Source organism: Paramormyrops kingsleyae, chromosome 16 (assembly GCF_048594095.1).
Source record: "Paramormyrops kingsleyae isolate MSU_618 chromosome 16, PKINGS_0.4, whole genome shotgun sequence".
NCBI lineage: Eukaryota > Metazoa > Chordata > Actinopteri > Osteoglossiformes > Mormyridae > Paramormyrops > Paramormyrops kingsleyae.
The window spans coordinates 16,135,925-16,150,722 of NC_132812.1; the positions used below are offsets into that span (position 1 = coordinate 16,135,925).

Below are 14,798 nucleotides of genomic sequence, written 5' to 3' on the forward strand. Positions count from 1 at the left end.
AGACAACAGTCACTGGGTCCAGAGGAAGGGGACCCCAAACTCAATCAGTCTCAGGATAAACAGGGGGACGGAAAGCCAACCAAGATCCAGTTATGTCGGGGGGACATACAGAGGCAAGGGCGGGATGTTATCCTATAATGAAAGCAAACCAATATTAGCATTTCAGTCTGATAGCCAAAAAGCTCACTTTAAGATTATGAGCTACCAGACTCCCAGGGGCAATTCTAGGACTTTATAAAGTGGGGGCAAAGAGGGGCCATAATTCACACAGAGGGGCCAACCATATCATTAGCTAATGGTATGTTTTGATTTGCTGAGTGACAGGGGAGCAGACATTCCAGGGACCAATCAGCTTTCACCTGGAGCCAGTGCCCCTGAATTCATCCTTGCAGGGATCCATTTGTGAAGGTTTGGCTGCATTAAAACACCCTCTACATGAAAATGTATAGATGTATAACTGAGGTTTTGGTTGGCAGAAATAATGAAGTGTGAGGGGACTGGTGGTCAGATACATCTCACGCTTTGCTGTTAGCTAAATCATATACGGAAAAAGCAACGCTTGGATGAAAGCAGATTCCGTGTGACAAAACGCACTTAATAAACACAGGAATCAGAAGAGCGTCACGAAAATGCTGGAAACTGGTCTTTATATGTATTTTTTTTTTTCAAATGGCTTATGAAGCAGTTGTACATAAAACCAAGAAATCATGTTGTGAAATTTTATAGTATTTTGCAACATGATTAAAGATTCAATCTGTAAATTTCAAATATTTTAATACATTTATATGAGCTAACTTACAGATTTATAGATATGTAACAGAATTTGCTGTAATACAATGCATAGTAATATATTACAAAGCCTCTCAAAGAGGCATGAATATCACAAGAGTAAAAGCCAGAAGAATTTAATCCAACAAAAAACACAGTGAGTCTTTCAACGTAAGACATCACAATGGCTGATATTATTGGTAACGTGAGTGATTATGGACATGTATAGAAATACGTGAAACACCTACACAGGATGGCATAACTAATACACACACAAGCAACATATCGACATAACATATGGCGAGTACTGGACACTCAACAGGGAAAAAAGCTCCACAGTCAACACAAGGAACTCAAACAAAACTGTGATATAGCCCAACTAGAGCTGCGGTAACGTGGACCTTTAAGAAAGAAAACTGGCTCCTTTATATTGGGCTAGATTACACGCACCTTTACATTCTAATCTGACCTAAGACTAGAATGCTCTTGCCTTTAACAGGAGCAGTTGACTTTTGAAAGTCTGGCCCGAGAAGCTCAAGATGGCCAATCTTGCTGGATAACAAAGGTACGTGATACACAAACAAATATGCTATTAGCACCTGTACAGTGAGTGGAGAGAGGAGTAGAAGTGGGACAGTAGCCAACACCAGCACCAGCACCAGAACCAGAACCTGGAACAGTGCAGATTAATAATGGGGATGCAGTTATCTACAGTGAGGTTGACGTTAGAGAGAGATGTAACCAAGCGGGGCAAGGAGAAAAGGACCATGCAAGGAAAGTGGGGAGCATGCAGTCTGGGTGAGTGTGCATGTGTGCCTGCAAGCATCAAACTATGCCTAGTTAGGGTAGAGAGTTGTGGTAGCACCTCAGTGTGCCATATATCAAGGGTTAGCGGTTCGAATCACAGCCTCCTCTGCCGCCCCACTTTTTATGTGTAGAGATTGCATGCTGTCCTATTTGAGGGCAGTATGTGGTTCATCGGGTGCTGATTCAAACCCAAGGTCACCAGAATAGTGATCTCACTTTTGGGACCTTAGCACGGCCCTTAACCCCAAATTGCTCCAGGGGCTGACACTGCATTTTTTTATTTTTAATACAGCATCTACTAAACAAATCGAACACAAAACATAAATGTATGCATGTTTGCGACTATATCTGTCTGCAATTGTGTGCATAAATAAATCTGGCATCATGTCCATCTGTTTACACGTGAATCTGCCTGTGTGAACTCCTGTATACATCCCAACTTTGTTTGTCAGTGTTTAAGAACTGCATGTTAATCTGAGCGCATGTTTCTTGCGTGGGCATGCACTGGTGCGTGACAGGAAAGGCAGAGCCGGAAATGCGGGACACATGCAGGCAGAGGCACGAGCCGCGTACCTGCGGCGAACTGCCTGCTCTTGCGCGGGGAGCGGGCCAGGCGCTGGTACGGGTCGTTTGAGCCGTACAGCTCCAGGGTGCTCATGCACAGCAGGACGTTCTTCTGGAGGTAGTCCACCACGACCAGGCCATTGCAGTTCCCCAGAGCCAGCCTGGTTACAGTCGAAAGCGGAAGTGAGCCTCGAATTAACCCACCAGTTACACTGAGAGCTCCCGGCGATGGCGATGGATGGCGATGAAGGACGAGGTGCATCTGCCCAATGGAGACTCATTAGATTGATTTTACCCTTGCTGCTTGTACATAATTTAAGATCTTCTTTCATTTCCTTCTAATTCCCCTGAATGGCCCCACCCACCTGCAGTATTGGGCCGAGCCTGTACTCTGTTACAGCTCATCAAAGGTATATTTGATGAGCTGTTATGCTTGTACTCAAACTACACTGTGCTTACAAGATATTTGATTGACAGCAGGGCTAGAGTATTATTAACCAGAACATTAAAAAAAATAGCGAAGAAGGAGAATAAAATAGGCAGGAGGTGTATAAATGCATAAATGAATAAGGTGAGGTCATTGGTTAACGTGTGGATGGATTCATAGCTCTGGTGTAGAGGAAGTGGAACAGAGGTGGCGACAAGGAGCCCAGTGACCTTTTAGAGTACGAGAATAAATAAAAAGTCACATGCCCAGTAAAGAAAAGAATGTCAATGAGGGAAGATTATGGGGTGGGGGGCAGGTGAAAACACATTACATAATACACAGGCAACAGTATAGAGGGATAATGAGAGCGAGAAGGAAACGGAAACCATCAGGCAGCAGGAGAAGAAGGTGAAGGGATTGCTGCTTACAGGCTGTAGGCGGAGTTTAAGTGGAGGCTGGTGATCTGCTGTGGGGGTTCCCCATCCACCCAGAGGAGCTGCACCACCAAGTCGGCCTGATAACCTGGGGGCATGCGAATCGGTCGGTTCTTCACCCTGGGGGGGGAGGTGGAGTCGGCAACATGAGAGAGCGTGAGTGAGAAAGCGCGTGTATGGGGATTTTCCCACTTGCTGTGGGCTTCCTCTGGGTTCTGCTCTCAGTCGCGTGGTTAGGTGACCAAGTGTTTCCAAAGTACTCATAGCATGCAATGTTGTGCACGCTCGTCCTGCAATTTACTGGCATCCTGGGGTGCTTCCTTGCCTTGTGTCTGGTGCTGCCTGTGAATGGCTCCAGTCCCCCCCCCCTGCCCGACTGGGTCAGAAGGAACTGTTAACAAACAACTACAGGAAACTGGATCCTTTCCATGGTAGAACAATTATAAAGTTGCCTTATTAAATTATACCCTCTTTCATTTTGGGCTCCGGTTTATCAGCTACCATTTCCTACCTGACCTTAGCAAAGTCTCCCCGACACCAACATAACATGAGAGAGTTCTGGAACATCTAAGAGCAATCTCTACAGATGCAATCTCCACAGGTTACATGGATCATAGCACTCAAAGGGACCAAAATGTAGCAATAATTCAGTATCGGTCCTGACTTTGTCACCCACCGGAGGAACTGGAGGGGAGAGATGTAATCAGCAACGGAGACAGGTCAGCCTCCCCTAGCCAGAAGCGTTGGGTGTGCTCTGTGGGAGACCGTGGGCCTCCCTGCCAACCGCCTGTCTCCCTAACAGCTGCATTTCCAGCTGCTGCAGATTGACTAACCTGAGGCAGGGGATGCTGTCTCTGACGCTGTCAGGGGTAGCAGAACCCGGACTGCCAGGGGGGTGCTGGGGGGAGTGTAGACTGGCGTCCAGGAGGCCCGTGTTGGCCTCCGTCTCCGACGGGGAGATGGGCTCCTCTACGTCACACTGCAGGCGCACCTCCAGAGCCTGGGGGAGAGAGCAGCGGCTTTTGACAGTGTCGGCCCCAGAGCCGCCCCCAGAGCCGCCCCCAGAGCCGCCCCCAGAGCCACCCCCAGAGCCACCCCCAGAGCCACCCCCAGAGGGGGATGGGCGCCCCGTGGTCACTCACGGTAATTTCAGTGGTGGCGTCGTGTCTGCTGAAGCGGTAGAGGATGACGTGGGCGGAGATGCCCACCACGCAGAATAGCCGGCTCTGGGGGCACCAACTGACCATCTGCACGGCAAAGGGGTCCTCCTCCACCAGCTCCGCCACCCGCCCGTCCCCCATCTTGGGCTTCTCGAACACCTTCGACGTCTTCAGCTTGTAGAGCATCTGCAGGGTGACTGGCAGCAGTGGGGAGGATTGGAGCGGGAAGCGGGGACACACTAATGCTAGAACATTCTATCGTGGTTTATAATTAGAACCACATGACAAATTTCTGTAATTTCCCCAGTGGCAAGTATCGGTCTTAAGCCACCCATTCACAATGGTACGACATCTAGGGGCTGATATGGCTCACTGTATCTCCTGTATCCCAATTAATTGTATTGAAAGTGCATCCAAATGGTCCAATTAAACACCCTCTGTTCCGCGATCTGCAGTAAATATGCATGTTCGGCAGAACTCTGAACCCCATCTGTGTACCTGAGGCTTCAGATTTTACGGGAACATCAGCATGAACAGCAGCAGAGACAACGGGACTCAAAAGCCGTCAAGCTGCAGCACGAACGCTAACACAAAACCATGCCCAAGAGGATAGGTAATACCACAGATCAACCTAGACCTAGAATATAGAATACCTAGAAACATGGTTAAGGGACAGAAGGACGGGTTTTGCCTTATTACTGTCATCAGTCGCTGTTCATTTTTTTTGTTTACCTTTAATGTGGTTGTCTGAATATAATGCCTTCTAATGACGTCAAAGATATTCATTTGCATGTTATTCTTTATATTAATGTTAATATTTATTTTGTATATTTAGTCATTTCAGTTCCAAACAACAAAACATTGCAAACAAGAGACAGCTAGCTATTGAAGACAAATGTTGTGTAATTTTACGTGTTGTCTCTACTATATTTGTTCAAATATATTTGGTTCATTTACTGCAAGAAAGGAAACTAAATACGCGAACAGACCGATAATATAATGATGAGACGGGAAATTTATACAAGCTTTGTACTGCATACCCAAATACCGCGAGCCGGCTTTGGAGTTCACAGCTCTGTGCTTTGTGACTTTGTGACAGTTTTGATTGTGGTGGAAAATGCCAGAGTGATTTTGCCTCCCCTACAAAGCAGTCGCTCACTACAGAAGGTCATGTGTCATTGGTCACACCCGGGGAAAAAAAAAAAGATTTTAAAGCCACACAGAATGACAGAGAATTGGTGCAAAGCTCATAGCGTCACACTGAGCTGATGAGAGCCAAACATCAAGCACTTACTGGCAGATGCGTCCCAAAATTTTATTGATCCATCTGCGTGCCTGTAGCAGAAAGACACAGGTACTGCTCTTAATTTTTTTTCTGAGTGAAAATGAAAAACCACAGAACATGTCTACGGAAAAAAAAGGACAGGAAACCCGAGACATTAATTACTCAATATAATAAGCTTTGTTATTTATTTAACACTAATTTTAACAATTCCCAGTAGAATGATTTAAATATATACAGCACCTCACATTAAGAACCCAAATGTGTATAAAACATTTCAGACAGGCTGATTACTTTCAGTCTCGTCTGTTTTCATCAGCATTTGGCATTTTAGATCCAGATGCTACAAATCCAGACCAGGATTTTGTTTCTACCAACCAGTTGAGTACTCTGTGACAGTGACTCTTTATGTGCAACTGGTTGGTAGAAACAAAATCCTGGTCTGGATTTTGATTTAGCTGGATTGCTACAGAGGTAGTGGGTAGGAGCTGCACTGCACATGGCTCTTAGGCAGTGTGCGAAATACCCGTCAATATTCGGGGGGGTCCCCATCTCCCTATTGTTGTGCAATACCGATCTTGAGACCCCCTTAAAATTTTGCTTTTGAGGCTCTCAGGGAGTCTTATGGGTTAATCGGGGGTGTCAGACCCCCCCCCCCCCCGGACCTCCCGTATTTCGCACACTGCTCTTAGGGACCCTTTACAAGCCGGCGTGGCATTTGGGGGTGTGAGGAAGTACTCACCCTGTGATGATGATCTCTGGGTAGGTCTGACCACCCAGGGTCCACGTGCCCCCACTCACTGGCCACTCCTGAAAATAAGAAAAAAATTACCCTCATTTCTGTAGGTTTAACTTTCAATTGAATGTTTACCTTGTTTGGGTCAACCCACCAAATGCAGTACCTGTTTCTCTTGTCTACTTTAGCCGTTAAGTGGTGAATCAGAAATGGCTTTGCTAGACCACTGTCTTTGGGGTGTGAGAGACCGTTAGGTCCATCACATTTGACATGCGTGTGACAAGTGACATGTGCTAAAGCAGCATCTACATTAACACTGGTCACACCTAAGCCACAGCTGAGAAGTGATCAAATAAGATGTGAGTTTATGAACATCGGGGTTGACAGGCGTTGTTGAGTAGGACAAAAGGACAGTCCATGGATTCACGGGTTGTTAAAAAAAAACTGAAACAGTGCTGCCGAATCCTGCCTTTGGATCTTTGCAAAAATCGCTTAACTTATTAATATATTCAAACTAATGTGCCCTGAAAGTTAATTCTCAAACTAAGCCCAAACTTAGTTAATTCTCAGGTGCACCTTGGCAGACCCATCATACCTTATGGCTGTAGCCCTGCTTTTTGTGTTTGGCTCCTATGGAATAGAGGACGGGTATAATTTCAGGCGGGCAGTCTGCGAAGTAGGCCGTGCAGGTGACAGGAGACTCGTGGATGTCCATGGGGTAGGGGTTCTCGAAAATGGGGTAGCTGCAGAACAGACGAAGGAAAATGCAGATGCGTGAGCACACTGTCAGAAAGGGTAAACACAGCCGGTCGATGAAACCACTAAAGCTGCCTTATTGTTTCAGCCATTTGCACAGCAGGGTAGTTCAGAGTAATTATGCCTAAGTACCTTTCCCAAGTCCCTCCTTATACCTGAAGTAGAAACCTATAAAGTAACAAGTAACCATATAATTTATTTAGCTGTATAATTTATTATGTTGAGTTTTTGATTGCCTTCCATTGCTTTGCATGACACCCCAAAATAAATTCCTCATATATAAAAGTACATGTTGATAAATAAACCATTCTGATTGTGATATATTGCAATATACAAATGAGACCCATTAGCATTCAGTGCTGAAGCTAAAGGAAGACTGTTACATTTAATTGCTTAGTTCATTCTTTTAACCATTTATATATAGGCAGTCTCCACGTTACGAATGAGACCCATTCCCTAAGTTTGCCTTTAAGTTTAATTTGTAGGTAAGTCAGAAAAATAATAATACAGTACATAATAATGACGGTAATACAGCGATAATAAAAGTACACATTGTACTGTACTACACCTTGAGCCGAAGATTGTGTTCCTTATTATAATCCATTGTATTTAACCTGAATTTTTAGCATGATAGGCTTTATGGCAATCCATTCAAAAGAATGAGTTTTCCATACTGTAAGTTGGAAGTTCTTAACCTGGGGATTGCCTGTAGTTGGATATTTTATACATTACCTATAATGTATGCCGCCAATAAGGATCGTATTGTAATCAGAAATGCATTTCTCAACTGTGCCACTGTTAGTTGCTATTTGTATTGATTAAGAAGGAAATAATTTGACTCACACAATTATTTTGTTGCATTACATCTGTGATCGTATTTGTTGCATGTCTGTAAAAGGTGAAAGGATTTGTGTGTGTGTGTGTGTGTGTGTGTGCTTGCATGTATGCATCTGGAGGATATGAATGTTGCATTTAAGGAGCATATTTTACATACTTTTTCCATTTTTGCCTCTGGTATTGACACTAATTAAGGAAATTAGCCTTCCTTTCCCAGTGATCTGAAAGTATGAAATATGAAAAAGCAAGAATCAATATATCTACAGCAGGGGTGCCCAATACGTCTATCGTGATCTACTGGTAGATCGCAAAGGTAGTGTGGGTAGATCGTATGGCAGGATGAATGACGCGTTCAACTGCGCCAGCTGCTGCAAAACTCCAGCAAGCGACCGAGTGGCCTAGTTAGCCTACAATTTATTTCTACTAAACTTAAGAAAGGGTATAAAAATGAATGGGGGAGCTGGACCAAGTAAGAAGCCAAAAACCTACCACTTCCATACGGAATGGAAGGAGGAGTTTTTTTTTCACAGTGTCATATTCGAAGTGTATTTGCCTCATTTGTCAGCCTACCACTGCTATTCCGAAGAAGGGAAATGTGGAGCGGCATTTTCGGACTTTTCATAGAAACTACGACATTAACTTCCCTCCGAAAAGAGAGCTGAGAAAGAGAAAGGTGAAGGAACTAAAATCCCAGTTCAATTCAAAAATACTTTATTTATCCCAATGGGAAATGAATAAAAATTAATAGTAATAATAATAAATAATAATATTAAAGAATACTCCGTATTTTTATACATAAATATATGTTGTGCATTTTTATAGGAGCATATGACTTGGTCATTTATAAGTAGCTCGCAAGCTGAAAAAGTGTGGGCACCCCTGGTGTACAGGATCTGCATTATGAATGAACCTGGTTCCTGCAGGATTCATCAGTCTTCATGTTGTATCAAGCCATCTTACTGCTACTCAGCTGAAGGTAGCAATGTAGAAGGAACACATTTCTTTTTACCGCCCTATGAGAACGTCTAAATGTTACGCAAAGAAGTCTCAAGTGTGTCCTGGCAATGTTGCTCTCATTTTGGAGAACTTTCGCCCAGAGCGACTTAAGATAAATTATTTCTCAGAGCTGTCTGGGACACTGGGTGACATATGGTTCAGTGGGTTGCCTGGTAGTCTCACGCTCTGCAGGTTTGTGCAGAGTTCGCAAGTTCTCTACACAATCTCCAGGTGCTTCCTTTAGTGTATTCCAGATTCCTCCCGTGCACCAAATTCATTTGTTTTGCTGCCTCTATGTTGTCTGTAGTGTGTGGCCTGTGACGGACATGCTCCGCGCTTCTGGGAATAGCCTCTACCCTGACTGTGACCCTGGACTGGATAAGTGGCTGTAGAAAAAGAAATTGGGACATTTATAGCAATTTAACTTTCAGCCAACTTTGGGGCTCATCACTGGCTGAATTTCGCTCGGCATTTTCCCAGCGCGCCGTGTCCCTTGCCACCTGCTTATCACACATTGAATGTTTTATGGGATACCGTAGTCATGACCATCCGCATCACCGAACCATGCGGCCTGTACCCTTCGGAGCTCCTCGCTCGTCAAATGCTCCTTTGACAAGGAAAGGATGCGTGTCTTCCTGAGTCAACAAAGGCCCCATACAATGCTGCCGGTCACAGGCTATTTCCCCCGTCCCTTTATCCTCTGCACTTACTTGCTCTGTGTCAGATCCACCACAATGAAATCCTTTTCCAGTAATACCGCCACTGCGTAGGGTTCTTGGACTTCTGCAGCCAGTCATTGAAAACGCAAAAACACCCAGTTTAGCATGCCGACAACTGCTAAGACGATTTATGGCTTAAAGACATTAAATGACATGACAGAGGCATTAAAGTATTTCTCAGGAGACAGAAACTCCCATATGAATTACTTCATATTCACAGACTAAAGTTACTGCAAGATGAGTGGCGCTTAGTAGGAGTTGATAAATTATAACACTTGTCAAAATAATAAAATGTTATCGTTGTATTTCAGGTGTCCTTTAACATTACTAGCTTTTTACAAACATTCACAGGTGTATATTCACTGCCACTGAAGACCACTAAGTACACCATCTGTGAAAAAAAGGTATCACAATCTGAGTCACGCTGTAGTACAAACTGCACCTTGTACTCGGGAATACTGATAACAACATGCCGTTAGATACGCACCGTTGGAGTAAGGGGTCTCGCACAGAACCAGGAACTCGACGATGGGGTGGTCCATCTCCAGCGCCGTGATAGACTTGCCGTGCATGATGGTGAGAGTCGGCCTCCTGTTGGCCTTGTCGTAGGACAGCCCCCCGGAAAATATGATGAAGGGCTCGCTGCAGAGGTAAAGACCAAGCCGTTACCTCCCTTCACTCTCCATCTCATTCGGCCGCCTGCTTCTTTAGTTATGCAGAATGTGGCATTTCGATTATTTCATGTAAGCAGAGGAAATAGCACTTCTATACAGTACATGGACTTTAAGCTACAGAATGAACCGAAAAACGAAAAGTTTCTCTTTGTCGGTGGAAAAAGTAAAAAATGTTTCTCATTTAGCCTCTTTCAGCCTCTGCCTTGTTCTGCACAATGTCAATATTTTTATATAACGTGTCCTTTAAAATAAAAGAAATCCCAAAATAAATCTGGACCCGGAGCAAAGAGAATTCAAGCGAGTCGCACGTTGTGTCTGTAACGCTCACCTGTTCCTCGTGGTTTTGTACTCCACCTTCAGTATCGGTTTGCAGGATTCTGGCTTCCTCCCGTCCCGCTGGGTCCTCCCTGCAGAGACAGAAACATTAAAAGGCAGCATGCAAAAGGGAGTCCAACTTCATAGCACGTGCCCTGCGTATGTGTGTGCGTGTACGCGTGCTGGGTTTGAGATTGCGTGACTTTACATTCCTGCATTTCAATGTCTCTTGTGCGGTGATATGATATGTAACTCAGCTTTAGGGCGGAAAATTCTGGAGTTACTGAAGCTGACGAGCATGAACCAAAAACAGCTTTGCTCAGCAACACAAACTGGACACACACTGTTTGCTTGCAGTCACAATACACAAAATACTGAAGAAATATTTATGCAGCTGTCAGGTTATATCTAAAATTTTATTACACAAAATACTACAAGAAATTTGAAACTTAAAAAATATATATAATTAATGCATAAAGGCCTTATGTCCATGAATGTCCAACAATCATGTTATAGATAGATAGATAGATAGATAGATAGATAGATAGATCATAATTAGTATACTTTTATTATCCCTGAGACAGGTAGATGGATGGATGGATATCGATAGCAATGTACTGTTTTAACAGTATTTTACTATTCTAAAAGACCAAAATAAAGAGACTAATTAAATTGGCCAGAGATCCTTTATGACCTTCACAGTGTGACTTTCATCATCTAGCATTTACAGAGGGAGCCGATGAAGGAGCCACACGTCCGAGTGCCGTAAATGAGTCTGAGAGCCAGCGCGTCTCGCCCGTGATGCCCTTGGCTTCCTCCGAAAAGGCGACCGCCAGACGGCACGTCCCAGGACCGCCTGCCGTGCCAAAACGCCCCTCCTGGCGGTACCCTCGCAGCAGGGAGAGCGTCTGGAGAGCCCCACCCTGCCCCCCGAACAGTGACCCACGGATCGGAGACCAGTTACCAAACTCCACCAGGCTCTGCTCTCCCAGTGTGCCCTACTTCACTCTATTTAGACTCTGTTTTACCTCAGAACAAGGTACGGGGTCATGAAAAAAGGTCGAGCTAGGTGGTAAAAACAAGCTTAAACTTCAGGTCACATGCTATTAAGAGCAGACATGTTCAACAATATGCAGTCAGTCCCCAGGTTACAAGTGAGATCCATTCCTTAAGTCTGTCTTTAAGTTAAATCTGTAGCTAAGTAATAATACAGTACGTAATAATAACTATTATTATACAGTAATAATAAAAGCAGTTACATACAGTACTGTACTGTACCTCCAGCTGACGAAACACGTAAGCCATGCCGTGCAATTTTCAAAATGTTATGCGTGTGTTCTTTATTATAAACCACTGTATTTAACCTGACTTTTACTATACTAGCCTTTATGGCAGTCCGTTTGTAAGTACGAGTTGTCCGTAAGTTGGGTGTTCTCAATCTGAGGGCTGCCTGTAGTGTCTTTTGATGCTCCTCTTTTTCTTTTTGTTTCCCTAGACTCTGTCCTTTCATTATCCTTGATTCGTGAGTCACATCGTGGTGCTGTGGGCGTGAAAGACAATGAACGCCTCGCGTCTGCCGACGCCTGGCATCGACAAAATCCCGGGCCTCTTTTCAAGTTGCCGAAAAAGCAGGAGACACGTTTGGTCGCTCTACCCCTGCTTTTTGAAGAGTCGTGGGGTCTTGCCATTAACTCGACGTTCGTCATCACACACCGACTGATCACACGCCTCCCCCTCCTCTCCCGGGGAGGGAGTGCTTCGTGGAGGGCCGGAAACTGGAGAGGGTGAGCCAGTTTGGGGGACTAGAACCTGGCAGATGGGCCGGAAGAGGAAGGAGGTCCTACCGTGGGGAAAGGTGAGCTGGAAGGGCTTGGCAGTGTTCCTCAGGCTCCACGTGGTCAGGCTGCCGTCGGAGTGGCTGCACATGAACTGCTTGCCTTCGTGGTGCCAGCTGACAGAGTGGATGGCCTGAGGAAGAGATGGGGCAGAAAGAAGAGCAACTGGAGTCATGGATCTGCATCTGAAGACCCAGCCACACCACCCACGAAGCCAACAAGACAGTCGGAATGCAACAGTCGGCTTAATGGCAAACCATGCCCTCGCCAGCATGCCTAGATGTATATAAGTCATCATTAGGGTGTTCCTGGAACTAGCATCTTTAGGCATGACTCAGGTACGGATACTGTAAAATGCCCCCGACTGCTTTTATAGCAACAGAGGCCTTGTAATCTATTTGATCTTTAGCTGAGGTTCCTTAATAAAATTCCCCCGTGCATAACGTCTGTGACCACATTAGATATCTTTGACATTGTTTATACTCCGTTGTGCCAAAATCCATTACGGGGAGCATATGGAGGAATTCACTTTAAAAATAAGGGCCTCGGGTTTCAGAGGAGATGCTGGCGTTAAAAAAAAATCCAAAGAAAAAGCAAACATTATGGTACATGATATATGGGAATAATATAATTGTACAATGAAATAAATCAGGAAAACCATGTTGATTCTTGATTGTAAAATCAAGAAGAAATGTAAGGAGATGGGTTTCTACTATGGGAGATTCTAATATGGAAAATGTAAAATTATGGATGGTAAATTAATACTCTGGGTAATGGGGCAATATATACAGGAACTGGAAGGTGATATTGCGCATTATTTAAGAAGTTTCTGGTTTATTGTTGTATGTACTTCATAAGTTGCTCAGTCATCTGCCCCCTGCAGACTGTCAGCTGACTATACAAATAAAAATAGCAGAAAATTAGACAATTAAGACACAGGGAACATATGCAACACAGACAATAGCTAAAATAAATTATGAAATGACACAATATGACTCAAAACTTTGCATCACAAAATAGCAAAAGAGTAGTGATTAGTGAAGTGGAACCTGACCAGTAGCTTGATACACAGTGTACTTATATTTTGAATTTGCGTTCAATGTGTTTATTCTTCAGAACAACAAGGATTGTTTAATTATAATTTGTGTGATTAATTCAGACGAAGTCCTTTCATGTTTTCCCGCTCAGTCAGATGAATCAGAATGCGCTGGGGAATAATCAGAGCCTACAAAGCCTATATGAATATAGAGAAAGGTGTCGGCACATCTTATCTCTGAAATATGATTGCTTTCCTGCATAAAGGAGATCCCATGCAGGGAATCAGAGCTCTTCCCCATGCCGGATATCCCGCTGGCCAGCGTGAGCCAAAGTGATCTATTTATCTTCATACATTTATTCCTGAGCACTTCCGCTGCGATCGCATTTGGGTCCTTTTTTTCTAACTCCTCTATACGTCAAGATAGTTGATAACCCTTGATTGGAGTCCTTTGTTTTAGCTGTATTGCAGTTTTTGTGTCATTTCATAAGCAACAAAGAAAAGAAGCAACCCATATTGTTTTATACTCATGTAAGACAAAAAAAAACATCCGTTTATCTATCCATCCATCCATCCATCCATCCATCCATCCATCTATCTATCCATCCATCCATCCATCTTCCAAGACGGCCATGGAGACCCAGAAAGGAATGCCAATCCAATGCAGGGTAAATATTCATATATACAGCACAGTAAGGGGAACTGAAGGACACTAATGCACCTCAATACATGTTTTTAAAATGCAAAACAAGAACAAAAATCTAAGTAACTAGGGGTTAACATGCAAAGACACACACATTGATGCGAGAACAGCAATGTAAACCCCAACCATGGAGATCTGAGACTGCAGTGCTACTGACCTTCCTGGGCAAACCCAGATGAATGCAGGAAATACAGATTACAGTGCGACAGCTATGAGAACAGTCATATGTATGCTTCCGCTAAGTTAGGGGATGGGGTATGCCAGTAGACCGGATGTATGGTGTGGGGATATTTCATACGTTATTTACATCTATTTACATTAGGGGGCGATGTGGCTCAGCAGATTAAGACGTAGTGCCCCATGGCTGGAAAGCGAGTGGTTCAAGTCCTGTGGTTGGCAGAGTGACTTAATCGTTGGGTTCCTGAGCAAAGCCCTTAACTCCAAATGCTCCAAAAACTGGCTGAACCTGCTTTCGCAATAGTAGGTCACCTGCTAAATATGTAAAATAAAAACATACCATCACAGTCTAATGAAAAACACAATATCTCCAAAAATCCTTTTTTTCAAGAATGTGGGGAAAAAAACGCATTTTCTCAGAAACTGCTTTACAAAATAAACCATAACAGAAACCTGTCTTTTTGCAGCTACTGTATCAATGAAGGGTTTCATGTTTGAAATGGACTGATGTGGATTGTTGTCAGAGAGCCATATATGTCAGTATCAACAAGATACCAACTAATTCGCTTTAT

General features: G+C 44.0%; 1 protein-coding gene across 17 annotated transcripts in view; it reads right to left on the bottom strand.

The window, feature by feature from the left end:
* The window catches only part of LOC111852700 (syntaxin-binding protein 5-like), a 115,852-nt gene that overhangs the window by 24,196 nt on the left and 76,858 nt on the right, over positions 1-14,798 (bottom strand). For 10 of the 17 annotated variants that reach the window (XM_023828901.2, XM_072700246.1, XM_023828910.2 and 7 more), the window contains exons 8-18: positions 12,320-12,443; positions 10,489-10,567; positions 9,974-10,128; positions 9,478-9,550; positions 6,774-6,921; positions 6,185-6,252; positions 5,455-5,495; positions 4,143-4,357; positions 3,834-4,000; positions 2,995-3,120; positions 2,149-2,300 (exon numbers count right to left, since the gene is read on the bottom strand). In XM_023828901.2, coding sequence (XP_023684669.1) covers positions 2,149-2,300; positions 2,995-3,120; positions 3,834-4,000; positions 4,143-4,357; positions 5,455-5,495; positions 6,185-6,252; positions 6,774-6,921; positions 9,478-9,550; positions 9,974-10,128; positions 10,489-10,567; positions 12,320-12,443 — 1,348 coding nt within the window. Of the gene's footprint in view, positions 1-1,367; positions 1,440-2,148; positions 2,301-2,994; positions 3,121-3,833; positions 4,001-4,142; positions 4,358-5,454; positions 5,496-6,184; positions 6,253-6,773; positions 6,922-9,477; positions 9,551-9,973; positions 10,129-10,488; positions 10,568-12,319; positions 12,444-14,798 lie in introns of all 17 variants that reach the window. The other 7 variants (XM_023828900.2, XM_023828902.2, XM_072700247.1 and 4 more) reach the window with 1 other exon arrangement.